At 61.4% G+C, this 26561-nt stretch overlaps 2 protein-coding genes across 4 annotated transcripts in view; one reads left to right on the top strand and one right to left on the bottom strand.

The window, feature by feature from the left end:
- Positions 1-2277, top strand: part of CTU2 (cytosolic thiouridylase subunit 2) — a 4167-nt gene extending 1890 nt beyond the window's left edge. The window contains exons 6-15 of one of the 3 annotated variants that reach the window (XM_027890214.1): positions 52-161; positions 250-539; positions 615-750; positions 854-985; positions 1081-1172; positions 1257-1348; positions 1436-1511; positions 1612-1678; positions 1752-1810; positions 1892-2058. In XM_027890214.1, the coding sequence (XP_027746015.1) occupies positions 52-161; positions 250-539; positions 615-750; positions 854-985; positions 1081-1172; positions 1257-1348; positions 1436-1511; positions 1612-1678; positions 1752-1810; positions 1892-1943 (1106 nt within the window). In that variant the 3' untranslated portion in view covers positions 1944-2058. Of the gene's footprint in view, positions 1-51; positions 162-249; positions 540-614; positions 751-853; positions 986-1080; positions 1173-1256; positions 1349-1435; positions 1512-1611; positions 1679-1751; positions 1811-1873 lie in introns of all 3 variants that reach the window. The other 2 variants (XM_027890206.1, XM_027890196.1) reach the window with 2 other exon arrangements.
- PIEZO1 (piezo type mechanosensitive ion channel component 1) lies at positions 2174-26413 on the bottom strand. The gene is made up of 49 exons (XM_027890988.1): positions 26307-26413; positions 19821-19916; positions 18706-18828; positions 18326-18368; positions 18085-18235; positions 17073-17226; positions 16355-16568; positions 16060-16225; positions 15692-15889; positions 15519-15597; positions 15346-15437; positions 14994-15254; positions 14808-14919; positions 14511-14689; positions 14288-14436; positions 13910-14089; positions 13753-13835; positions 12881-13038; positions 12633-12809; positions 12409-12534; positions 11831-12160; positions 11547-11751; positions 11335-11433; positions 10632-10785; positions 10002-10245; positions 9802-9898; positions 9545-9713; positions 9378-9467; positions 9160-9248; positions 8888-8959; positions 8388-8488; positions 8218-8305; positions 7839-7931; positions 7576-7748; positions 7102-7496; positions 6766-7024; positions 6498-6686; positions 5827-6284; positions 5588-5735; positions 5285-5499; positions 4992-5150; positions 4768-4915; positions 4475-4663; positions 4294-4386; positions 4014-4186; positions 3814-3936; positions 3645-3724; positions 3060-3252; positions 2174-2953 (listed from the first exon to the last, which is right to left on the bottom strand). The coding sequence occupies exons 1-49, from the start codon at positions 26368-26370 to the stop codon at positions 2704-2706; spliced, it is 7881 nt and encodes a 2626-aa protein (XP_027746789.1). The 5' UTR covers positions 26371-26413; the 3' UTR covers positions 2174-2703.
- Between the last annotated feature and the right edge of the window lie 148 nt (positions 26414-26561).

The following is a 26561-nucleotide window of genomic DNA, read 5'->3' as shown; positions in this document are numbered from 1 at the left end:
GGCCCCTCCTCACTGTGACAACAGCCCTGGCACTGCCCACCTGCCTTCCAGAGGGAGCTGTGCGCAGGCAGAGCCCAGAGCAGCGGGAGCAGACTCTGGCCCACATGGAAACCCTGATGCAGGCCACCGGCTTCCCCTACCATGTGATCCATCTGGAGGAGGTATTGGGGTGACATGGGGACAGGTGCTGAGGTGAGGGGACACACCTGGACACCCCAACTTCCCCCTATATCTATCTCTGCCCCACAGGCACTGGAGCTGCCCCCATCCATCTTACAGCCGGGGCCAGAGCAGTCCAGCAAGTCCAGTCCATCCGGCCCCTCCTACAAGGAAGCTGTGGACAGCTTCATCCAGCAGAAGCGACAGGAGGGGGATGTGGACAGTGCCACCTCTCTGCCTGGCCACAGCACCCAGGACACACCAGTGGGACCCCCAGGCACCCCCCGCCTGCCTGACACTGCCCAAACCCAGGAGCTGCTCCGGATCTTCGAGGCTGTGGAGACAGCAACAGCACGGGAGGAGCTGCTGCAGATGCTGCGGTGAGGGGCTGATCCTGCCTGGCTCCAGCACCAGCATGGCATGGTGGCTCTGAACTGGTGTCACCTCATCCCCAGGACCCACCTCATCCTGCAGACAGCCCGGAGCAGGGGCTACTCCAAGGTGATGACAGGCGAGAGCTGCACCCGCGTGGCCATCAAGCTCCTCACCAATCTGTCGCTGGGCCGTGGCGCCTTCCTCGCCGTTGACACGGTGAGTTGGGGATGGTCACCTGTCCCCGAGGGGTGACATGATGCCACAGGGAGTGTCCAAGGCTTGGTGGTGGCACAGTGCCCTGGCAGCCACACACCCACAGGGCTTCACAGACAAGCGTCATGGCGACGTGATGGTGGTGCGGCCCATGCGGGACTACACGGCCAAGGAGATCGCCTTCTACAACCACTTCTTCAGTGTCCCCACCGTCATCGTACCACCTCTCTTCACCAAGGTAGGGACGTCCTATGTTAGGGATCCCAAGCTGTGCCCCCATGGTGGGGACAGACCTCCCAATCCTGCCCCTGCCCTCTCCACTTGCCCTCACAGCGCCGGGAGAAGCTCAGCATCCACCACTTGATCGAGCGCTTCCTCCTGGGGCTGCAGGAGGATTTCCCCTCCACCATCAGCACTGTTTACCGGTACAGGCACCCCCGAGTGGAGGTACAGTGGGGTGGGGGGAGTGACTGAGGGATTGGGGTTCACTCACCCTGTGCTGGCTGCAGGACAGGGGAGAAGCTGAGCCCAGACCCAGCCAAGGCCAGCAGTGAGTCCCAGCGCTGCCTCCTCTGCCTCTGCGGCCTGGACATTGAAGGAGGTGAGTGGGGTGGGCATGGGGGGCTCAGAGGATTTGGGGAGCATGTGTGCACCCCACCATTGCCCCCCTGCCCTCTGGCTCTTGCAGAGGAAGAGTTGGCCCTGGAACCCACACTGATCTGGGAGGAGCCAGAGCCAGTGGCAAATGGGTGCTGCCAGCAGAGGTGAGCATGTGAACAGAAGGGACTCCAGCATTCCATACTCCCTCTGAGGCCACCCCAGTGGCACCAATGAGTGTCCCTCTCCTTGTTCCTGTTCCCACAGGGCTGAGAGCAAAGCTGCCTATATTCCACTGCTGTGCTACAGTTGCCGCCTCACCTTCAAGGAGCTGGTAAGGCTTTTGAAGTGCAAGTGGGGTGGTTTTTTGTGGGGATGGGGATCCCCAGCCTCACCGTCTCTTGCAGGGCCCCCTCACCACGCTGCCACCCTACGTACGTGCCGAGGCCCAGCGCAGGATCCACAGGTAAGGGGGGTGGGAGTCCCCTCCCCGCTGGCTCAGCCCCCATTGCCACGTCCATCCATCCAGTGTATCCATCCCTTGCAGTGCAGAGATGGAGCAGCAGAAACAGGACAACCAGGAGCCCAGCAAGAGCTGAAGGGGTTGGGGACAGTGGGGACACAGACCCCCATCCCTCAGTGGTACTACTGGGCCAGGTGCCAACCACACCCAAGCTTGGTGGGGACCCCTGGCACCCATTTCTGCTCCAGCCATGGGCAGGGAGAGCCCCCACCCCCCATTTATTGGGGGCCAGGATTGCTGGCAACCCCAGCATAGCACATCCCTGGACCCCCCACCCTCCCTGCCCCAGCTGCCTGTCAGCCAGGAAGGCCTCAAGTTTGTTTTATTCAATATCTGTATAAATAAACCATTTGAATTCATAAAAAACAAAAACAAACTCGAAGTCAACAAGTGTCTGAAGTCCAACTGGGGTTGCCAGAACCCCTCCCCCCAACTGGAGGGGCCATAACTCAGGACCCCCATCCTGGAGATGGGGGCGGTATTGCTTTTGAGTTCAACCTAGTTCTGGAACGGGGTTGGGGACAACAAGGGAGAGGGTACAGGCCGGCTCCTGACCCCCCCATCCCCACCTGGCAGCCAGGGGCACCCAGGGGGTGGGGGGACCACCTGCTGTCCCCCTCCCTGGGAAGGCACAACGTGGTCTGTGCAGGTGGAATGGCTTCAAAACAACGTAAGGAAAACATCCAGAAAAACATCCTCCCTCAAAGCGAGCGGCCAGAACCCCACATCCCACCACCTCCTGGGGCAGGATGCGACCCCAGCTTCGGAGGGGGGGGCTGGTTAAGGCATTGGCGGTGATGTCCCTGCGAGGGGAGGGGGCTGGAGCCCCCCTCCCCTTATTGCTTCTCCCGTGTCCACTTGATCATGGTCTCGGGTGAGCGGTAGAGGAAGATAAGCTTGGCATAGAGCTCTTCCTCCAGCTCCAGCTCGCCTGTCTCCCGCACCAGGAAAATATCCTGGCACAGCTTCAGGATCCGATCCACGCACGGGAGCTCCTCGAACATGATGGAGTGGGAGATCTCACTGAAGAAACCCCGCACGAACTTCCCGATCACCAGCACGATGGACACGTACAGCCCCATGATCCTGCAAGGGGGGGACACATCCTGTATCCCTCTATCCCACCACCCCTTCCCTTCACACCCCACCAAGTGGTTGGAGCCCCCCAACACCCCCTGCCCCCTCCACATACCCGTAGCCAGCCAGAAAGCCCAGGCTGGGGGGGCTGACTTTGTCGTTGAAGATGATCATGGGCAGGACGTTGCCATCCTCGGGGGGGGCATCTTTCAGCCGCAGCACCCACCACTCCACAAAGCTGTCGCTCCCTCGGCCCCTGCGCTCCCGTTTCAGCTGCACCTCCACATCCATGTAGCTCTCCTCGCCCTCTGAGGGGGTGACACCGTCAGGGCACAGCTCAGTGGCTGCTGTGCTCTCAAGGACGATTTTTTGGGGGGAGGACATGGTGGGACTCATGTCCTCCCCATCTTCAAGGGCGTGGCAATATCAGCAACCAGCACAGCTGCTGGTGTGTCCCCAGTGATGACTTCTATTGGCAGAGGGAAATAGTGGGACTGACGTCCTCCCCATTTGCAGGGGAGTTGGCACCATCAGGGCATGGCATGGCCACTAGCGGGCACCCAGTGATGACTTTTTCAGTGGGGGGACTTGATGGGACCCATGTCCTCCCTCTCTGCAGGGGGGAGCACCATCAGGGCACCACACACCACCTGGTCTGCCCCAGTGCTGATTCTTTTGGGGGGGTCATGGTGGAACCTACCTGGCAGTAGCTGCTCAACAGGTTCAGCGTCGACATCATTGGGCGCCCGGACATATCTGGGGAACAGGTTGGCCACTCGCCTGCAAGAAAGTGTGTGTGGGGGGGAGTGTTTATACCATCCTGCCAAACATGGGGGTCTGGTTCCCCTCCCTCCCCAGGGGACACTCACACGGGGTCGTCCCGGGTGCCCTCCAGCAGCTGGGCCAGCTGCAGGCGCTCAGGTGCGCCGGGCGCCAGGTCGGTGGTGTGCTTGTCAAAGGCGGTCTCCACCGTGCCCCCCTTGCCGAGGTCCCTGTGGGCAGGAGAGACTGAGTGTGTGTAGGAGGGGTGCAGACAGGCCTGGTCCCCGCCTTGCCGTGCCAGCAGTACCTCTGGAAGGACCAGGTGAAGCGGACTGTGATGTCAGAGGAGCTGTTCAGCAGCTCCTGCCGCATCTGCTCACGGCTGGGGGGGCTGACGCTCCAGAGCGAGCCCGAGCTGCCCTCGATGCGGGCGGTCACGATGTCCTCGTAGCCGTAGAGGGTGATGAACTGCATGGCCACCTGCCACAGGGGGGACACAGCTCAGCCCCACCAAGGGACCTCTGCCAGCCCCCCCCGGCACCCAGCAGGATGGAGCAGGCAGGTTTTGGGATGGGAGGAGGATTTACCGGGTCGTGCTCGAAATGCCGGGTGAGGTCTTCGTAGTCATCAGGGGTGAAGGGCTGGATGGATTGCTGCTGGGTGCTCATGGTGAACAGTGGCTAGGGGGAACAGGGGGCCATGAGGGGGGCAGAGGACCCTAGTGTCTCATCAGGGGACACCCAGCACACCATTCCCCCGCATCCTCACCTCGTACCCCCCCAGCTGGAGGGCGACGGTGACATCGATGGGGTGGTTGACGATGCCCACCACAGAGCGCACCAGTGACATGAAGAGCAGGGGGAACCAGATGATGCCCACAAGGAAGAGGATGATGAGACCCCCCATACCATACTTCACAACCTTCTTCTTCTTCTGCCCCTTGGGCTGGGGGTATTTCTGAGATGGGAGGGAGACAGCAGACAATGTTGGGTGGGCTCAGGGGGACCCCAAGTAACAAGAGGCTTAGTGGGGGGCCCTTCCTGGCATAGGGGGGACTGTACCTTCTCAGTCTCACGGCTGCACTTGATGATGAAGATGTTGGCATAGATGTCCTCCACACACATCCAGTTGGAGAGAGACAGCGTGGTGTCTGTCCAGACCCAGTCCATCACAGCCCGCAGCTCCACCAGGAAGGGCACGAGGCGAAATCTGGGGGGAACACAGAGAGAGGGAGTGGTACGGCATCCTTGGGGTGCCTGGGGGTCCATGCAGCCCTGTGCCATACCCCTGGAAGAGGAAGAGGTTGAGGTAGTTGTATTTCTTGGTAAGAAAGTTGCCCAGGATGCGGGTCGGGTAACCACAGCGGATCTGGTAGGCTGACAGCGCAAAGTAGATGCACTTCACAAAGTACCACAGCTGGGCCACCATGTTGAGGTTGAACAACCTGCAGGAGGGACATGTCACTCCTCAACCACCTGTCTGGCCAGCCTGGGCCACCACGTGGGCTCGGAGACACAAAGGTGCCACCCAAGGACTACACTGTGCCATGGCAGGGCATCCTTAGGGGATGCTCAGTACCTTTCAGTGACGGCTGGCACAATAAAGAACATCCAGACGTGGATGCCAAAGACCAGGGCGATCTGGAATATGAGCTTGCCCAGCACGGTTTTGCGGAGGTAGAGCGCACGGTCAATGATCATGGTGGTGAACTGGAAGAGCAGCATGACCAGGAAAGCCTGCGGCACTTGGTTTTCTGACAGTGAGGAGGTGATGTCGGTGGCTGCCGTGTGTTTCTGGGATGCAGGAGAGGTCAGCACATGGTCAGCGCTCACCCTGCAGTGGGGGCTTGCCAGTCAGTGCCCTGTGGGAACCCTTGCTCACCCCAAAGGCCCAGAAGCCAAAGATGATGATGATGAAGTCAACCACATCGACCAGGAACATGAAGGCGTAGACGTCGGTGGCTGCGCGGTTCTCAGTGTGCAGAATGTCCTTGAAGAACTTGCGCACTGGCTGGTACATGTTCTGTGCTCTGCAGGGGACAGGACACAGGGGACACAGGGAATGGTTGAGAGGGGCTGCCCCCCACATCTCCCACCCCAACCAGCACTGCTGCCACTCACGTGGTGAGGAAGAAGTACATGACCAACAACCCAAATGCCTTCAGCTTCCTCTGAGCATTGCTCTCTTCTGGCTCTCCAGTCCTCTCCCTAGGAAGTAAGGCTAAGCACACAGAACAGTCAGGGTCCCCCGCACTGTGGCGCTGCCAGCCTTGCCACCCTTGTGAGAACATGGAACTGGTGCTCCCTTCCTCTGCTGTCTTCCTCCCCTGAGTCGACTTCTTCCTGTAGCGGAGCTCCATGGCCTCACTCCCCTCTTCCTGCCCCACGGCATCACCCTCCGACTCCAATCCCACGTTTGAGCCTGGTGCTCCTGGCTCTTCTGGAGCCTCCAGCCCTTCCTCAAACACCACCACCGCCGGGGGTGCTGCTTCCTCCTGGTTTTCCTCTTCCTCTGTCCACTCTGCCTCCATCTTCTTCTTGGATATGGAGGCCTCATCACAGTCCCATAGCCCATATGTCTGTGGAGGGACATGGTCAGGGGGATGAGAGTCCTGATGCCCCCCAGCCCCACACCCCTCATCCCCCACTCGTGGCATCCATTCCCAACAAGTAATAGTGGGAAACCACAGAAGAGACACCAAGCATCCACTGGGTTCTCTCCAAAGCCCCCAGGAGCACCTCCAGCTCCCACAAAATGCCCACCCAGGCGCTGCCCATGCCCCAGGACTCACCTGCAGCAGGGAGCGATGGAAAAAGAGGGCCAGGAGCTGGAAGAGGTCATACTTGAGGTAGCGGGTGCTCTTCTCCAAGCCCAGGATGCGTGGTGGGAAGAAGGGCTTGCCCTCATTGCGCAGCAGTGTGGAGTAGCTGTTCCAGGGGAAGAACCCGAACTGGAAGAGGTATTTCAACACCACCATCACCTGTGGGGATGCTGGGGTCAGTGGGCAGCAGTGGGGGGGCTGGGTGGCGTCATCCCCTCACCGGTCACCCCCTGCCCACCTCAGTGAAGATGATGGCGGTCATCCAGAAGCGCTTGGTGGGCCGGGGGATGGAGAGCATGGCCCAGAGGAAGATGAGGATGGGCAGAAAGAGGGAGATGATGGAGGCAGACACTATGTTGTTGAGGATGATGATGAAGTAGCAGACCAGCTCAGAGTGGGCGGTCGCACAGCGGTACGTGGTAAGCAGCAGCTTCAGGAACCGGTTGTGGGACTGATAGAAAAGCTTTGACTCTTCCAGCATTGGGGTGTTTGTCTTCCTGCAGGGTGCAATGAACAGGCTAAGCCATGCCTGCTGCCCCCCAGCCCCATCCCCACTGTCCCCACGTCCCTGTACCTGAGCAGGAGGAGCTCACTGGCCGTCCTCCTGCGGTTCTGGAGCACGGAGAGACGCTGCCGAGACCCAGTTACAGCCTCTAAGGACCCCTCAGATATCACCTGCTCCTGGCTGCCCTCAGGGGGAATGAGCCCCCCTTCCTGTGGCAGGGCCAGCTGCTCCCTTGAGGGGTATCTCTGCACCCGCTGGGCAGCAGCGCCGTTTTGGGTGTCTATACTCAAAGACCTGTGTGGGCTCAGCTCCTCTGGGGGCCCCTCTGGTGGCCCCTCAGGTGGCCCCTCAGGTGTCTGCTCTGGTGGTTGCTCTGACGGCTCCTCTGACAGCTCCTCTGACGGCTGCTCCGGTGGCCGGTCCAGGTACATTCTATCCAGGATCCCATCACTAATCTTCTCTCCCTGCAGTGGGCAGGGGGTCAGTGACACTGCAAGGCTGCCACCTCCCCATCCCGTGCCATGGTGTCCCCCCCAGGCTCACAGCAGACAGATGCATAGCGATCATATATCTCTCCACGTATAGGACGTTGAACATGTCCATGTATTCCTGGGTGCAGTCCTCCATCCACTGAGTCAGCCCATCCACCACCGCCTGGCACAGCAGCCACAGGAACCGCAGCATGTTCAGTGCCCGATGCAACACATTGCTCTGCTCTGCCAGGGCAAAAAGAGGGATGGGGGGGGTCACTCAGTGTTCACTCAGACCACCCCAGCATGCTCCTGCTCCGCAGTCTTGCTGCTCACCTGGAGACAGCCTACCAGGACGTGCCACAGTCCCTTCTTCCTGGCGTTCAGGCTCTTCAGCCTCCAACTCTGCCTCTCTCCCTCCACGGTCCCCTGCAAGGGTCAGACCCCCAGGGAAGGGATAGCAGTGACTTAGCAGAAAATAGACATCATTTTTGGGACTCTCCCATTCATCATCCCACCTCTTGTTCCCCCACATCCATCTCAAAAACCAGCGTGGGCACCAAAGAAGCTGCACAGCTTGCGCTCAACCCCATTGTAGCCATCAGAGTGTTCACACACAAACTGGGAGGCCCATTGCCAGGACAAACAGTGGGCACCAGGCAGGGCTGCCTCCTCTCCTGGCCCCTCCAGCCCTATTTTGGGGTGTCAGACCTACCTGCAGCACCCTCAGCATGGGGTTGCGCCCGCTGTGCCTGCTGCTGGAGCACCGTCCTGGTGTTGGTCACCATGGCCTGGTGGATGAGCTGGAAGGGGGACAGGGGCCATCAGCATCCCATGGGCACGGCCAACACCCCAACCCCACCACAGCCCCCAAGTCTTGCCCACCTGGAAGGGGCCCTGTCTCCCTGGCTGCAAGTCCTCTGGCACCTCCTCCTCCTCCTCCTCGCTGTCCGAATCGAAGAGGAAGTATTCCCCAGAATGCAGCACTGCCGGGGTTGCACAGGGTGTCAGGACATGGCCATGCCATGGCAGGGGTGTCACAGCACAGCCAGTACCCAGGCTGGCCCCACAGCCATGTCACCCCTGGGGGGGACTCCAAGTGGGGACGTAACCGACTCAGCTGCCACAGCCCCAAGGTGGGACCCCTCCATCATCAGCATTCGGAGGTGACTCCAAACCCAGCCTGGCACCCCCAGTCCAACACCTCGTTAGTAATGGGGAGCAGAGGAGTCGTGGTTAGGGGTACACGCATGGGGACAGGGGACATGCAGGGTGTCACCTTGCCCAAAGCACTGCCACCACCGCTCCCCACGGGTGTTAGTGGTCCCGGCGGGGGGACCTCACCGAGGTTATGGCCCTGTTATGGCCCCGTGCCAGGGCAGTACCTCCGGCGTGGTCTAACCCTGGCCTCCACCACCGCTCCCTCTGCTGGGACGGGTCCGCCGGGCCACGGGGCGCTGTGGGATGGCAGATGGAGGGCTGAGAACGGCCACGCTCAGTGCACCCACCCCAGGTGTGGGGAGGAAGCCGAGGGATAGGGAGGGGGTCACCACAGTGTTCCACGAGGCTCCACCAGGACGGGTGTCAGCGATGGGTCACATTCCCCTGTGTGCCCAGAGAGGGGTTGGAGACACAGGAGGGACCCCGTGGCTCTCACCTGTCCCAGCCTCATCCTGTTTCTTGCTGGCAGCGCGGTGCAGCTGCTCCTGACGGTACTTTTCCTGCTTGGCTTGGATCCGCTCCATCCTGGAGGCAAAGGATGCTGTGGAGCCTGCTGCCCAAACCCCCCCAAGGCACCCCCACATATACAGGGGTGCCCCAAAGTGCTGGTGGCTGCAGAAAGAAGGGTCCCAGTGCCCCCCAAAACCCACTCACTGCCGCTTCAGCTGGGCCAGCGACTTATTCTCGGCTCTTTGGTGGGCGTGCAGGTTCTTCATGATGCTGGCCTGGAACAGCACAACACCCCTGTGGGGATGGAGATGGTGGGAGCGTCAAGAGGGCACCTTGGCACCTGTAGGGACCCTCCAGGATCCCAATCCCACCTGGAAGGCTGCAGGGTAGAGGCTCTGAGGTCCCACAGGACATGCACATAGTAGGTGCTGAGGAAAATACGCCGCTGGACCAGGAGGAAGAAAAAGCAGATGCTATCCAAGATGATTCCCGCCTCCTCCACAGGCAGGGAGCAGTCATGGTCCTTGCCCATCTCCTTGGCTGGCAGACAAGAGGAGTAGGCAGGTCAGGCAGCAGCCCAAACCCACACCCCCAAGGCCACTAGACCCGCCCTAGACCAGCAGCTCACGGTCGTAGTAGCCCGTGACGGTGCAGACGAGGCTGAAGAGCTGGATCACCCAGCAGAAGTTGTTCTGCATCTGCTGCACAAAGACGCAGGAAAGGAGCTGCGGGGAGAGACGGCCCACACGGGGTTTGTCACCACCTGTCCCCTCCCCAGAGGACGCTCCAGGTGACCCCAAGGAGTCCACGGTGGGGACAACAACTCACCGACAGCATGTTTTTGGAGATGATGACTGTGACGTTGTAGAGGATGAGGCAGTCCCAGACCACCAGGCGGGGGCGGGTCGGCTTGCACAGCATCGCCGTGCCAAAGAGGAGGAGGTAGAAGCAGGCCAGCAGGTAGCCAAGACCGAAGAGGCTGATGCGGTTGGACCCGGTGATGAAGATCACCACCAGCACGAACCAGAAGAGGTGGCGAAAGATCACCACCTTCACCATGTCCAGGTAGCACCTGTGGGATGGGGCACTCAGAGCAGGGGCTCTGTCCCTTCCATGCTTCAGCCATGAGGTGGTCCTGTCCCAGCACTAGGGTGAGGGCTTCCCTGCCCCAAGGGGGTCCCATCTCATCCTAGAAGATCCCAGTCCAGCAGCTACTCCTGCCTGAGAGTTCCATCAATCCTGTTCTTACCCTAAGGGGTCCCACTTCAGGGTGGGGGTCCCATCCTGACAGTGATCTCATTCTGTCCATACCCCAAAGGGTCCTATCCCAGAGGAGGTCCTATCCCATCTATACTCCAAGGGGTCTCATCCCACGGTGGGTTCTCATTCCCAGCCCACAAGGGATCCCATCCTGAGGTATCCCAGCCTGGATCGGGGTGCTGTGCAGCGGGAACCCACCGGCAGTGGAGGAAGTTCTCCTCCCTGATGTAGGGGTCCTTCTCGCGGTCAAACCGCTCCTCGTTGTCACCCGCTGCCCGTCGCCAGATTTCGGAGCGCTCGGCCTCGAACACGCGCCACTGCTGCGCCGCGCACAGCAGCAGCAAGAAGTCGTCTGCGGGCACACGGCTCAGCCTGGGAGGCTCTCTAGAATGCTGGCACCCACCAAGCCCCTCTCCAAGGAATAGGGCACCCCAGGCCCCTCCTCCCCAGGATTTGGGGTTCATTGTCTTCCCCATGCGGGTGTGATTTTCCCCAGGCTCTGCCCCATCTGAGGTGTGGCTTCAATCAAACTCCTCACATTGGAGTATGGAGCTCTCCAGTCTCCTCCTCCTCCCCAAAAAAGCATGTTCCTCCAACACACTCCTCCCCAAAAGGGGCAGGGATCTCCCATAGCTCCTCCCAAAGGGGGGTGGGTACTGTTTAAGCCCCACCTCCAAGAGGGGCAAGTCCTTCAAGCTCCTCCCACCCTTACAGCTGGTTCTTCCCCCTCCTGGAAGTAGGATGGGATCCCCAGTGGCTGGGGGCGCTCCAGGGGCACTGGGGTGCCAAGGGCTGGTATAGGGGGCCAGGGCACCCTGTGGGCAGGTGGCTGCCAGGACTGGAGTAGGGCGACAGGGCAACCCATGCCCAGAGGATTCCCAAAGGCTGGGGGGATACTCACTGATGAGATTGGTGGATTTGGGGGGCATGAAGAAGTCAGGCAGGTAGAGCCACTTGATGAGTGCCGAGTTCATGGGGACTCTCCATCGCCATGGATAATCTAGGGGACAGCAGGAACACTCACTGCCAGCCCCCTCCTCCAACCCCTTCACATGCTCCCCACGCATGGACCACACCCCCCAGAGCCCAGGAAAGGTCCCATGTGCCCCTTACCCACACAGAGGGCGGGTGGCATGCCCAGACACAGCAGGTACTGGTACAGGAAGAAGATGACGAGGAAGAGGCAGTACTTGGGCCAGAGGCGGGCGATGGCTGCCCGGCGCCGCAGCGTCATCATGACCACGAGCCAACAGCCGTGCAGGATCACCAGGAAGTTCATCCGCTGCCCGATTACGGTCACCATCATCAGGAAGCAGATCTGGGGTGCAGGGGGGCGCAGGGGCTCAGCACTGGGGTGCTGTGAGCGGTGAGACCCCCCCACGGTGCCCTGTTCCCACCTCCAAGCCAAACTTGTAGTAGAAGTAGTTGATTAAGTGTTTGGCAAACGCGATGAGGTCCCTGTTGCGGTTCAATTTCGTGTCTGCGTCCCTGTCCACGTCCGCGTCCCTGTCCGTGTGCCCGTCCACGTCCCTGTCTGTGTGCCCATCCATGTCCGTGTCCCTGTCCGTGTCCCTGTCCCTGTCCATGTCCCTGTCACGTTTCGACTGCAACTCTCTGAAGATGGCCTCGGTGTCGGAAGTCTTCTCATTGTGCTGCAGGCGGTAGTAATGCTGGTATCGGTACACCACTGCCTCAAACACCAGCAGCAGCAGCACCTGGAGGTGGTTCTGGGGGAAGAGAGGATGCTCAGGACCACAGCATGACACCAGGCATCCCGCCCCAGCTGCTCCTCATAAAAGGGGTGTTTGCGCCTGTGACATGAAGCCAGGCAGGCATCTCCTTAGGTGGTCCTCCCAGAAGGGATGCTCAGGGCCACAGTGTGCCACCAAGCATCCCCCAGGTGGTCGCCACAGAAAGGATGCTCAGGACCATGGCATAACACCAGGCATCCCCCCCACAATGTCCTCGTGCCCACCTTGACGTATCCCAGGTTGGGGAACCCCTTCCGGACACCAAACCAGTTGGCAGGATCCACAGGGCCGCGGTACAGGGTGGAGTTGCCCATCTCCTCCAGACTCAGGTTGGTGGCATTGAGCAGGGGCTGCAAATGGGAGCACCCTGGGTATCAGACCCCACCTCCAGCCAGGGAAAATCCCCCCGTGCTGCCACAAGCACCCCAAGAACCAGCACCCCAGGCACCTCAGTGCAGTTGCTGGAGTACTCGCGGGGCTCAACGATCTCGAGCTGATAGAGCATCTTGCAGACAATGATGATGCAGGTCCAGATGGTGGAGAGGCACGAGGCCATGTGGCGGAAGCGGCAGTAGGGCATGGCGAGGGTCCACAGCAGCACCAGCACGAAGTTCATCACTGAGACCTGGGGCAGTGGCCATGTCAGCATCCCAGGGTGCCCCGTCGAGCCCCCCAACCCGGCACCCTGAGTGGTACCTCCTCCAGGGCCACCCAGATGGTGTAAAGAGCCACCAGCTTGAGGATGTGGAGCTCCAGCAGACGCCCCACAAAGACCTCCACGCAGGTCAGCATGTTCGAGAAGGTCTGGCCCAGCACGATCAAGCGATCCAGAACCAGCTTCCATTTGTTGGTCGCTGTGGTGACACAAACCCTCGTGGACACTCCCACAGCCACTCAGGCCCAGAGGACACCCCAACTCATCCCTCTATCCTTCCCCGCTGGGAGAACATCCCAATCCATTCCCACAATCTCCCATACTTGGAACACACTCCAGTGCTGCATCCCCCAGCCTGTTCCTGGCTCAGAGGACATGCCAATCTGTCCCTGTATCCTTCCAGACTTGGAGGAGACCCCAATAAATCCCTGCACCCTCCAAGTCCCATCTTGGCTTGCAGGTCACCCTAATCCATGCCCATACCCTCCCAGCTCCTGTCTGGCTTGGAGAATGCCCCAATCTATCTCTGCTTACCTCCTGCCCCATCCTGGTTTGCAGGACACCTCCATACCCTCCCAGCCCCTTCCTAGCTCAGAGGACATCCCAGTCCATCCTCATACCCTCCCAGACTTGAAGGAGACCCCAGTCCATCTCCATACACTTCTAGCTCCTTCCTGACTTGGAGGATGCTCCAATCCATTCCCACATTCCTCTTAGCCTCTTCCTGTCTCAGAAGACACCCCAATCTATCCCCATACCCTCCAAGTCTATTCCTGGCTTGGAGGATTCCTCAATCCATCTCTGTACACTCCCACACTTGGATGTCACCCTAAATCCATCTCCCTACCCTCTCACCTTCTTCCTGGCTTGGAGAACACCCCCTTCCACCCTGTCCCCCACCCTTTCCCTGTACCCAGTGACTTGCTGGAGATGCTGGTCCCGGCGTCCTCAGGAGCGGGCCCACCCTCTGATGATTGGTTTGGATTCTCCATCGACCTGTAGGAAGGAGGGCTCAGAGCAGAGACAGGGGCCTTGGGGTGAAGAGGGTGTCACCCAGCACAGGGTCCTACCAAGGGCCGGAGAAGATTGACACAGAGGGCTCGCGGGCATGCTGCAGGTCGGTGATGTACATGAAGGCCTCATGGAAGTAATGGAGCTGGAGGATGCAGGCCAGGAGGAAGAAGCCCAGGATGAGGATGTTGTAGAAGAGCTTGGAGACACTGAACTGCTCCAAGCCCATGTCCCTCAACCTGGATGAGGAAGGGAGGGTCAACACAGGGCCTCATCCATCCTACCCTGCACACACATAAAGCCCCCAATGTCATGGCTCAACCTCAGCCTGCTCCGTGCCTCAGTTTCCCCATGTGCAACCCATCCCTTGGCCATGCCTTGGTGCCACCACAGGGCTGGTGCCAGCAGGGACCCCGTGGTGGGTCAGGGACACTCACTGGTGATCAGTGAGGCCTGTCAGGTTCCTCCAGTACATGGGGAAGTCCTCAAACTGGAAGGTGTAGCTGGCGATGAGCACCAGCATGGTATACGCCACCACCAGCCACCAGAAGCCCTTCAGCACCTTGCGCCACAGGCTGTAGTACACCTGCAGGGACAGGGACATCAGTGGGGCCACCCTGCGGCTGGCCATAGACCCCCAGGAGTCTCCAGTCCCCCTACCTGGAAGAGGATGAGGCAGAGGAGGAAGAGGAGCATGTAGACAATCTTGTAGACGACAAGGCGGCCAACGAAGCTCACTACGATGAACATGCCGCCACAGACACAGATCCAGAACTTGGCAATCAAATTCAGCAGCGCATACCCCAGCCTTTGCAGTATATTCCCTGGCTGGGTGACATCTGCAGGACATGGAGGGGGCTGCAGGAGCCGGGTAGGGCCCACTTATGTCCCCCCCACACCTATGGTTGCCCAGCCTGGCATGGTGGCCCTCTGTGGGGTGACACCAGGAGGCCTCACCTGCCTCCGTGTTGGACATCTTCCTGAACTTGACGATCAAGGGCTTCTTCTTTAGCACCTTCTCATCAATGAACTGCCGCAGCAGTGGCCAGAAGGGGAGGACGAGCAGGAGCTGTGGAGACAGGTGGTGAGCAGGGACAGTCAGGTGCTGGCAGGGACACGGATTGGGGATAGAACCGTGCTTACCTTCGCTCCCAAGACAACAGAGGGATTTTTGTGGTGCACCAGCCCCAGCTGATCAAGACTCATGAAGCCAGCATGGGTGGGCAGTTCAGGGACCAGCTCCATGGACCACACGTAGTCCAGGCAGCACAGAGTGATGACGTAGAGGAGAAGGAAGGGTGAGCAGAGTAGGGCAAAGTTCTGGCGGTTCCGCACTGTCCAGATGAGACATGACCACAGCAGCAGCACAAAGGTCAGCCAGCTGTGGTAGGTGATGCTCCACACCTGCAGGAAGAAAGGATAGAGGCTTGGCCCAGGAGGTGCCCTCCATGTCCACGTCCCCTCCCTCTATCCATGTCCTCTCCCAGTCCATTACCAGCATCGAGATGAGGGCACAGATGTAGCTCTGTCTCATGATGACAAAGGTCAGGATGTGCAGGGGCAGCCATGCCGCTGTATGTCTCCTGCCTGGCATGGGGAGAGGGACTGTGAGGGATCCCTAGCTGCAGGCAGGGTTTGGGGAGGGGGAGGCTGCAGGGTCAGGCTTACATTGTTGGGTGTTCATGATGTGGGTGGTGCAGTTCTCGGTGCCAACGTTCGGCCTCCCAGTGCCGGAGGACAACATGGGCTGGGGGGCAGAGAGAGCTCAGAGCCCACTCTGGCACCTCCAGAGCACCACACACCCAGTCCCTGACAGCTTGGGCACAGCCCCCCAGACCCACCTGGGTGACCTCAGCCATGCCGCTGGTGTCCCCAGAAACGCCATTGGTGTCCTCAGCCGTGCCGCCAATGAGTTCAGCAATGCCACCCGGGTCCTCAGCCACGCTGCCGGTGTCCTCAGCCACACCATCAGTGCCCCTGGGCCAGTTCTCCATCTCCATCTGCACGCTCTGCGGCACATCTGGCCATGACGTGGCTGCCTGCAAGGGTCAGGAGCCAGCTCAGGGCACCTCGCTGCCATCCCCCTGCCAAGGCGCCCCACATGCAGGCACCCCACTGCCCCCAAACTCCCTTCCAGTGCCAGGGCTGGGGCAGGCACAGCAGGACATGCCAGGCATTATCAGCATCACGGGTACAGGGTCCAGCTCACTTGGGGGTACCGCAAGCGCAGCTTCACCAGGGTGGCCACGGTGTAGCAGAGCAGGAGTAGGATGCCAGGGTTGGCATAGACAGGCCAGGGGTGGCTGGTGTTGAGCTCCAGGGTGTTGGGCTGGGAGCAGTTGTGGTAAAGGATGATGTCCTTGAAGCCGAACACTCTGCGGGGACAAAGAAGGTGGCCTTACCCCCCATCGCGAGCCAGGGTCCTGTCCCGGCACTGGCATAGCACATGGCTCAAGTGGGACAGCACAGGGACTCACAGCACAGCTCCGTCCCTGTGGACTCACCGTGCCCAGATGCTGGGGGGTGGGAAGATCCCCTGGACAAAGGGTGTCTGGTAGGCATAGAGGCAGAGGAGGTGGCTGGAGCTGTAGATCCCAATAAGGATGAAGACGATGTTGAAGGCCTGGCGGCTGGTGGGGAGGTGACAGGCCCACCACAGGCACAGCCCCAAGAAGAGCAGGTAGTAGACGCTGGAGGAGGCGGAGGGCAGCGTGATCCCTGGGGAGCAGTGCCCCGAGGGCAGTCAGTGCACAGCCCAGCATCCCCTTCTACCGAGCAGCATCCCACTGGGCTGACCATCCCCCCTTGGACTGAGCATCCTCCCACCTTGGACCAAGCATCCACTTATCCTGGACCAAGCACCTCCTCCCTCCTGGACTGAGCTTTCTCCCTCGGATTGTAAATCCTTCCTGCTCAGACTGCCTATCCTCCGTCTTTGGACCAAGTATCTCCCCCTCTGACCAAGCATCCCTCTGTCCATGGACCAAGCTTTCCCCCTTGAACTGAACATCCTGCCTCCACGGACCAAGCATCCCTCCCCCTAAAACCGAGCATCACAACCCCCTTGCACTGAGTGTCCCCATTTTGGACCAAGCTCTCCCCTCTGGACCGAGCATCTTCTCCCACTTGCACACACATCCCGCCTTGGACTGTGCACCCCTTCCTGCAGCACATCCACGGAGGACCCCACCTCACCACGTGCCTCCTGCATCCTGCACCCACCCGCCAATGCCAGCAGCAGGCTGGCCAGTCCTTTCCCGGCCTGCCAGAGCAGCCAGTCAGCCTTCACCCGCAGCTGGTTCCTCAGTGGTTGGGTTGCGTGGTCTGTGTGGGCTGCGTGGGCCGCGCATCTGTGATGACCCACATTCACTTCCCTCTGCAAGACAAGGGTGGTGTGAGCTCCAGGACCTGGTCCCAGGACGTTCCTCACTTTCCCCACTCGAGGGAGGGCAGGGGTGGCCGGGAGGGCGGGCACAATGCCCAGCACCTGGCCATGTTTATCTCATCAGCCGCCTGAAAAGCGCCTCCAAAGGGCGGCTGTTTTTCTTGGCACTGGGACCCGGGTTCCCAGCACTGAGCTTTTTTCCAGGCTGCCTCCTGTGCTGGCCGGAGCCTCACAGCAAAGGCATCCATGCTCCAGTTACAGCCCGGCATGGCCAGAGCCAGGCACCGTTGCCTGGAGGAGCAAGAGCACCCCAAAACGGGGCAGAGCACCCAGGGGCGTTCACTGTGCTGAGGGGGGGCCATTGGGGCTGTGTCCACCTGGGTGACCTTGAGGGCTTGGGTGCCACGAGCACAGTATCCCTGTGACCTGCTGGCATTGCCAGGCAGGGCTGGCACAGCACAGCACCCGGCCCTGCCCCAGCGAGCTCAAGCTGGGTGCCAGCACCCCACAACTGCCCATCCCAGTCCCAGCTGTTTGGTGGGATCCCTACGGCAACACCGGAGCAAACATGGGCACTCCTCCATGGCTGAGTCACCCCAGCCCACATGAGGTGCTGTGATGACCGAGCCTTCACCGTAGCCAAACCTGCCCTGAACTGGGTCCTCAGCCACCAGGGATGTCCCCATGCCAAGCCCCCATGTCCCAGTCTGTGCCCAGGGGAAGAGTCAGGGACCAGCTGCTGTGCCCCAGGGAGGAGACAGGGACCAGGGACCAGCCACGAGGAGGCTGGTGGGAGCCAGTGGGATATGTTTGGTGGGATGTCCTGCTGGCACCGGGGTTGGCTCTCACCAGCTCAGAGAAGTCCAAGAAATCCGTTCTCTGGATGTAGGAGGTCTTAGGGACGAGGCGGCACAGGCACAAGGACATGACTGAGATCAGCAGGATGCCAACATCAGGTGCCACAAGACGCACCACATTGGGAATATTGCTCAAATCCAGCCTGGGGGTGTAAAGGGGGGCAGGGGAGGGCTCGGAGGTGGCACCCCCACCATTGCCAGCCCTCAACTGCCCACTGCCAGGGTACCCTTACCTGGTGACCCCGATGTGCCGAGAAAGGACTTCCCAGGAGCTGCCTGCCAAGAAGAAGGGCAGGGGGGGCACTGAGACCCTGTGTGGGCAGGCTCTGAGCCCACCCAGAGCAACCACCCCATGGGGAGAACACCCCACATCCACAGTGGTGCAGGTCAGGGTCTGTGCCCAGTGCAGTGGGCACCCAGCAGGCCCCCTGGCATGGCACAGGACGTGCCCAGAGCTGGGCACATGTATGGGACCCTGCAGAGCCTCATTAGCCCCTGAGCACCCAGCAGGATGGGGCCCCACGTGTCACCAGCTCAAGGGTCCAGCCTCAGGGCACCACAGGGAGCAGAGGTATGGGTGGCTGAGGGTGGGCACAGACACCCCCGCACTCACAGTTGAGCCCCAGCAGCTGATCCAGAGTGGGAATCGTGTACAGGCCTATCTGGAAAACCAAGTGGGCAAGGACGAAGAGGCTGCTGATTGCCAGTAGACATTTGAGGATGCATCCGGCATGACCTGCAAGACATGGGCAACCTGTCACCCATAGCCCAAGGTGGCCCCAGGGGTACCAGTATCCCCAGTGGGGACCCAGTACACTCAGGAAGAGCTGGTAAGTGTGCACCGTGCCCAGAGATACCAGGGGTCTGCCCCAGGGACAGGGTCCCCCCACAGCTTTGCTCACCTCCCCATGCACCCAACGCAGCTCAAGGGCACCCTGAGAGCATTACTGGAGAAACTGAGGCATGGAGTGCTGCAGGGAGCCAAAGCCCAGGGCCATCCTCCCACCACATCCCCGCAGCACCCAGTTGGCACCAGGCACTTCCCTGGCCCTGCTGTACAGGGACCACATTTGGGTGCAGTCAGCATCCCCTTTCATGGTGGAAGGTCCTGTTGGAGAGCTCCAGGGGGTCCCCAACACTCTGAGTCCTGTCAGACCTTCCACCAGCTGCAGCCGTGCCCCCGTCCCACCAGCCCCCTGGGCCATGTGCCCATTTTCCTGTCCGTGGGCAGGCAGTGAGCCCACCACAGCTGTGAGCCAGCCATGGGGTGGCCCCGGGCCAACAGCTTTTCCTCCGCCTGTTTTTTCCTGTAAATCCAGGCGAAGGCTTTCGGCAGGACCGGGATCCGGGGCCGTGCGAGCCCATGAAATATTCAGAGGGCAAAGCTTTTAGCTGTGGCCATGCCAGGCACTGGGGCAGGTTAGAGCCTGGCACAGCGGGGCTACGGGCACCCAGTGCCCACCTGCACCCACCACAACACGCCCCCTGGGCGGAGGGGCTGCTTGTGGTGTGCCCACCTGGCAGGCACTGCCCAACCCTGAGGTTTTTAGGTTAATAAGGCTCCAAACTGGCCATTTCAGGAGGGCTATTAATAGCCACACTGGGCTATAATTAACGGAGTGAGGCTCCACGCAGAGAAACCACAGGGGAGGAGGGCAGGTGCCCACTGGAGGGGAGCTGGCAGCCCCCCTGCTGCCCACTCCTTGCACCCCACGATGAGCCCCTTACCTGTGGCAGAGCCCCGTTTGGGTCCCGGAAACCAGGGCAAGATCAGCAGGAAGAGCAGGTACACCAGGGAGAGGACATTGAAGCGGAAAATGCAGGCTGGGGACAGAGGGACAGGGTTAGGGATGAGGATGTGGTGTGGGGAGGGCTCCCTGCTGCATCCCTCTGCCCTGGGGATACCCAAAAGAAAGGTACCCCAAAATGCCAGGTGATCCCAGGGTAATGCCAGGTAGGACAGGGAGTCAAGTTCCCCCAGGGATGCTGATGGGAAAAGCAGGACACAGGCTGGATCACTCCTGGTGACCCACATGGGTGGCGCAGAGAGGGGGGACACCAAAAGTCCTAAATATGTGGGGACTAGATCCATGACCAAAATCTGCTGTGTTTCCACATCATTCCCACAAAACCACACTGAGGTGTAAAGGCACCCCTGCGGCCAGGTTGGGACCCACACCCATGACCTCCCACCCGGCCTGGTACAGCCCTTCACCTGCACCCAGCCCCACTCTGGGTGTGCCACCAGCTCAGCACCTTCCCCCTCACTTATTTTTAGACCCAAATTACAGCTTGTTTGGAGGCACGAAACCATCGGAGGAGCCGGGCCGAGCCAGCGCCCTGTGGAGCTGCCGCCGGGGAAAGGAACAGGGATGGGGACAGGGATAGCACAGAGGGGACACGGAGGGGCAGCTGCAACCCCGGCTGGGACACAATGTTCTGGTCACTGTACGAACAGTGACAGACACCAGCACATGCACCAGCATGAGCTGGGTGCATCCACAGGGCAGGCACAAGGCACCCACCGAATCAGTGCTTGGCTGGAGTGGGGGCGAGTCATGGTGGGGGCTGAGCTATCTATGTCACTGTGCCCCTGCTCCAGGCAGTCCCAGGGCATCTTTCCACCCCCTTTCCTGCAAAGCAGAGGGACACATCCCTGCGCTCCCACCCAGCAGCAGAGGAACCCCACTCTGGGTAGGGGAATCCTTCTGAGACAGCCCAGGGAGGGGACAGTCACAGGGAACCAGTGCTGGGGACCGACTCTGAGCAGCCAGGGCAGGGACCTGCTTCCCTTGGCACCTCACTTGGGGAGGGCCCAGAGGACAGCCCTGGTCCCGTGGGGCTGGAGGGGTGAGGGGGGGCCGGCTGGGCGCCAGGGACGTGCTCAGCACCACAGCCCGGCACGGCCCTTCCTGTGTTTACGAGGTTTCAGTGGGACAACACATCCTGGGGTGGAGAGCAGCACCGCTGGGGGGGACACGGTGCAGCCCCCTGTGAGCTGCCCAGCATCCCAGGGCATCCTCAGAGGGTGCAGGGGCGGTGGGAGGGAGCACCCAGGAATGCACCCAGGGCACGTCCCACGCAGGACCCAGCAGAGCTAAAACCAGTCCCTGTTTCTGCAGTGAGGTCTCATCTGTCCCCAGTGCCAGGAAGCCAGACCTCGAGCAGGGGTGGGGGGCACAGGGAGCGGGCATCAGGACCATCACCCACCAGCCACCTCCCCGTGGTGACCCCAGGACGCGTCACCTCCTGCACGCTGCTGAGGGTTGCTGGCTGTGTTTCGGCACACCATGATCTCATGGAGCAAATATTCCCCTTCCCGCGCCAACGGGGCCGAGAGGAGCCTTCCCGGCACGGGGGCGAGACACTGCTCCAGCTTCTGTGGGAGCCAGTCAGCCCCTGCTTGGCCACTGGCACCCCCATCCCAGCACCCACTCACCCCAGTGCCCACCTTTAGGGCGAACCAGCCCCACCGGGAGCCCCCAGCCCAGCCATGGACACATTGTGGGTGCTGGCAGCACCAGGGGCACCACAGAGCCCTGCTGGCATGGCTGGGAGTCCCACAGAGAACAGGGATTGTGGGCTCCATGGGGAGACCCACAGGAATTGCTGAGCACCAAGGGGGGCACACATATGCTGACCCCCTTATTTGGTGCCACCAGCACCCACGAGCAGCTCGCCCTTCACCAGGAAAGCTCCTGGCAGGCTGGTCCGCTTCAATCAAGGATGAAAAAGAGAGTGAAAAAAGGTGGTTACTGTGCCCCCCAGTATGGCACAGCCTGGTCTGGGAGCACCCACGGTGCCCGGCTTGGCACTCACAGGGCTGCGCCGGGGCGTGCCGTGCCGGCGGTGTGTGGGTGCTCCGTCCTGCAGTCAGAGGGAACCGGTTCCCCGCAGTGCTGACAGCAGGAAAGTGCCGGCACAGGGAGAAAAACCAGTTTGGCGTGTGGAGAGAGTGTGGTGGGGAGAGCAAACCTGCCCTCCTGCACCCACCGTCCCCGCGAGGAGCGCCGGGTGTGTGGGTGCAGTGCAGCGGCCCCCGCCGTTCCCCTCCCTGTGCAAGCAGCACCCTCACCCACAACACCGGGGCCTGCACCGAGCATACGCCTTGTATCCCAAGCCAGTTATCCTGGATGGGTGCCCCAAATTCCCCCTCGTGAACCTGGGAGCATCCGGATCAGCTCCCATGGAGTTCACCAGCAACGCTGGCAGCACGTGAAATATTAATGACGTTAATGAGCCAGGAGGAGGATAAATCACAGAGCCGGGGAGCTGGCTGAGGTGTGCCAGGCTTCATCCACATCAGCCTTTAATTTCCCCGTGGGAGGGGAAGGGGGTCACTGGGAACCCCAGGGATCCATCAACAAGGTGGGGGCAGCCAGGAAGAGTCGGTACCAGAGTCTTTCCCACTGCACTGGGAAGGGTGGCTGTGCCAGACGATTGGGGTTTGTCATGTTCCCTTCCCTGCAAACCAGGCACTATCCTGCACTCAGCCATCTTCCAGGATGGATCCATTCTCAACTGGATAGGGAAGGGGGCTCCCTAGACCCACCCCAGCACTGGCGGAGCCCCACACACCAGCCTTGCACCATCACCACCACAGCGCTTGGCACCAGCACGGCCGCTGCTCTGTGGGGACCTGCTGCCACTCGGGATTAATTAGAAGAGCTCTTTAATTCCCTGCCCTGCTCATTGACATGAGTCCGTTACAAGCTGCCTCCCAGTTAACCTGTTCCAACTGGGGTGCCCAGGGAGCCTGACAGGGTCCCCAGGGTGTTACTTTGCACCCAGGACCCCACACTCTTCACCCACACACTGGCTGCAAACCAGAGGCAGGGTGATGAATCCCAGCCACAGAGCCTTTCCCCATCCCAAAATCCCATCAGTCCCAAAGGAGCAAGCTAGCCACCAGCATATTCCCAACCCCAGCTTCTCCTTCCGGGAAGAGGGAACAGCCCCATCGGTTCACCCGCCGTATCCTGTTTTTGTGGAAAGTTAATCCCGATCCCACCAACCCCCCCCGCCCTGCTCCCCAGGGATGCCAGAGGAGATGCCTCAGGAGGGCTCTGGGCTGGGTGCCAGCGGGTGCCAAGGCTGCCAGACTGGGAAATCCCAGCACCAGCCAGGAGCTCGTGTAATGGGACAGGGAATGCAGCAGCTTGGGTGACAGGTGCCACCCCAGTGCCAGGGAGCACTCCTTTCCCCCGTGCCATGACTGCAGCCCTCGGGACCCCCAGAGCCACGGGTTCAGCACTGTGACACTCACGCACATACAAGGACCAACGTTCCCATCGCACAAGGACATTCCCAGATCCAATATAACATTCCCCATGGGGCCATGAAGGTGTCTGCCATACAGCAGTGCCAAGCAGCATCCAAACCCTGCTCTCCTCACCCAGGGGGGTCCTCTGAACCCCTGGGGGGCCTCCCACAGTGTCAGCCACCTCAGTGGGGCTGTGAGGCAGCCCAGTCCTGGGGAGATGGGCACCCTGGGTGGGCAGGAGCCAGCCCTGTGCCTCCATCCCATCCCCCTGCACCCGAGGAGGAAGCAGCAGTTATTGCTCTTGGAGACAGTGGTGGCTTTTTTTTTTTTTTTATAGAGTTTTTTTTTTTCCTCCTCTATTTTATTTCCCTTCGTTTTATAAAAAGCACCTGACCGCAGGAGGCAGCTGCCTGAAGCCCACACACCCACTGGCACCCGCCTGGGCACCAAATCCTGTGGCATCCAGGACCCCCAGAGACCCCCTAGCACGCTGGCTGGGCAAGGGGGGGCTGTGTCCTCACGTCAGGACCCCCAGTTTTGGGAGCACTGCAGCCCCAGGGAGGGGTTTCCACCCTCACTCCTCGCTTCTGCCCAAGCACCACTGAACCACAGATCAGCATGGCCAGGACTGTCACCCAGCCTGGGGGAGCCCAGTCCCCCCACCTGTGGGCTGTGCCCCCCACCCCACCCCCAATGGCTCCGAGCACCCCAGAATCCCACAAGGCAGGAGGGAACCAAGGTGGGGATACAGCCCCCGGCGTGGCTGGGACCCCCACCATAGGGGTCTGTGCCTGTGCCAGCTGTAGGAAGCAGGGGGACTGCCGTGGCCACACCGTGGGGCCCAACTCCTGCATCTCCAATTGCCCCGAGCTGGCCGGGAGCCGCAAACAAACATCCTCCGGACGTTTGGGAAGAGCCTAATTACCAGGGAAGGAAGGGCTGCAGGCGGGTCCTGTGCCAGGGCTCTTGCTCCCACCCAGGTGCAGTGGGATGAGCCACAAGCCCCCCCACGCCTCAGTTTCACGTGGGTGCAGGTGCAAGAGCCCCCAGACCCTGCTGAGTCACCCCATTTTCCCAAGCGGCTGGAGCAGGAGGGAACCCCCGCCTTAGTGGGGCCCCAAAATTTAAACAAGCCATTTAAAAGCTCACCAGGGGCACATCAAGACCACCAACATCCCCAGCTGTGGGAGACAAGGGGTCCCCCGCACGTCCTGTGCCAGAGCAGGGTGAAGAGCCAAGCAAGCCTGCCACAATTTGGGGCCAAATCAGCACTATTGGGAAACGAGGGCCCCATGAGAGGCTGCGCCCAGAGGCCACGTGTCACCCCAGGCACCCATGGGATGCAGCCGGCAGCTCCTGTGCCCCAGCCCAGCTGTTCACCCCCTGTCCAGGGAGCACAGCCCCTTCTTCCCAACCCTGTTCGTGGGCTGGGTTATAATTAACCTCCTCACATCCTGCACGATGCTCTGAGTCACTGCCCCAGCAAACCAAAGAAAAAGCAGCTTTTTCAAGAGTCACTGACTTCCTCTGCCAGTGAGGATTCACCCCCCCCCCCCGCAACCGGCGTCACAGCCAGCACCCCAAAACCCAGACCTGCTGCCCAAAACACAGCTGGGAACAGGGCTGCTTGTCTGTGGGCACATCCTTCTCTCCAGGTGACACTACCCCAAGCGTCATACTAAGGCTACCCCAAAACCCATGCCAGAACTTCCCAGGCTTCAGACCCCCCGGCGTAGGTCGTGTGATCCCGGTGTTGGCGGCAGCCGGACCCAGCCCGTGTCCGGCACAAGGAGCCCGTTGAACAATCCTGTTTATAGAGAGGTTTTTCCTTTGCGTCTACGCAAACGGAGCGTCTCCGAAGCGGCTCCGGAGCGGCCGGGGTTCAAAGAGCCGATTCTTGTCCTCCGCGTCCCGGGACACGGGGATTTTCCAGGCCGGTGGCCAGCCGGTTGCCTCGGTGGGTGGCACATCTGCCATCAAAGGCAAGCCGTGCTTGGAATGGGCCGGTGGCAGCTTGGGGACAGGCGGGGGCTGGGGTGGGCACCTTGCCCCCCGGGATGTACCCGGGCACGGAGACGGGATGGGTGCCAGCTGCCCCTCCGGCATCGGCCGACCCGGGCCCCCAGCACACCCCTCACCCCCACCTTACAACCGCAGCAGAGTGAGCGCAGTGACACGGCAGTGCCCCAGCTGGGTCACTTTCCCCCACAGCGGGTGCCCAGCGACGGGGGAGGCGGAGTGGGGGGAACCCGCACACACACCCCCTCCCCACCAGCCCGGAGAAAGTCGCAGCGTTACCCGCGAGTGGGCTGGGTCACGCGAGCGGGGCGACACTTAGGATGATCTCCCCGTGGGTGCACCGCACCACCCCGCCGTCCTGCCACCGACCCCCCGGAGTCACTGGCGGCTCTTCCCGGGGCGGCTCCTCCCCACCCCTGGAGGGTTCATGGATGGAGGGATCCACTCGCCCTCGGCTCATGCGCGGGGGGAACTTCCCCTGCCGCCCGCTCCACGCGCGGAGGGGCCCCCGCACCTCTCGGTTCACGCACGGGGGAAACTTCCCGCGCCCCTCAAGGCTACTTGTGGGAGGGACCCCTGCGCCCCGCAGTCACTGGCGAGAGGCTGCAGCAGCCAGTACAGCCCCGGGCTCACGCGTGGGGAGACCCCCGCCGCCACCCGCTCCACGCGCGGCAGGACCCGCCACGTCCACGCACTGGAGGCATCCCCTCGCCACACGGTTCACGGCGGGGGGGAGGGGGGGAAAATCCCCTCGCCACCCGCTTCACGCGTGGGAGAGACTCCGGCAGCGGGGAGTCCCACCCGGTTCACACGGCGGGATCTTCTCGCCACCCGCTCCACGTGCGGGGCGACCCAGCAGTTCCACGTTTGGGGGGGATCCCCCCGCCACCCGCTCCACCTTTAGGGGGGGCCTCCCCGCGCCCCGCACTCACCGGCGAGCAGGGCGAGCGGCAGCACCAGCCAGTAGAGCCCCCATAAAAACACCCGCAGCTTCATCCCGTCCGGCGGCCGCGGCGGGGGACCGGCCCGAGCCGCTCCGAGCCGTTCCGCCCCGCCGGGGCTGGGCAGGCCCCGCTGCCCGGTGCCTCTGCCCCGTCCCACGGCGCTCCGAGGCGCTGCCCCCGCCCCGCGCCCGCCGCTTTATAAAGCGGCACCGCCCGCCCCCCCCGCGGGGCCGGCGCGGCCCC

This window comes from Empidonax traillii, unplaced genomic scaffold, assembly GCF_003031625.1.
Source record: "Empidonax traillii isolate 1590-97213 ecotype Southwest subspecies unplaced genomic scaffold, ASM303162v1 scaffold13:size3042203, whole genome shotgun sequence".
Classification (NCBI taxonomy): domain Eukaryota; kingdom Metazoa; phylum Chordata; class Aves; order Passeriformes; family Tyrannidae; genus Empidonax; species Empidonax traillii.
Note: the sequence above shows the minus strand (reverse complement) of the source record. Positions and strands in the feature narration are given on the sequence as shown.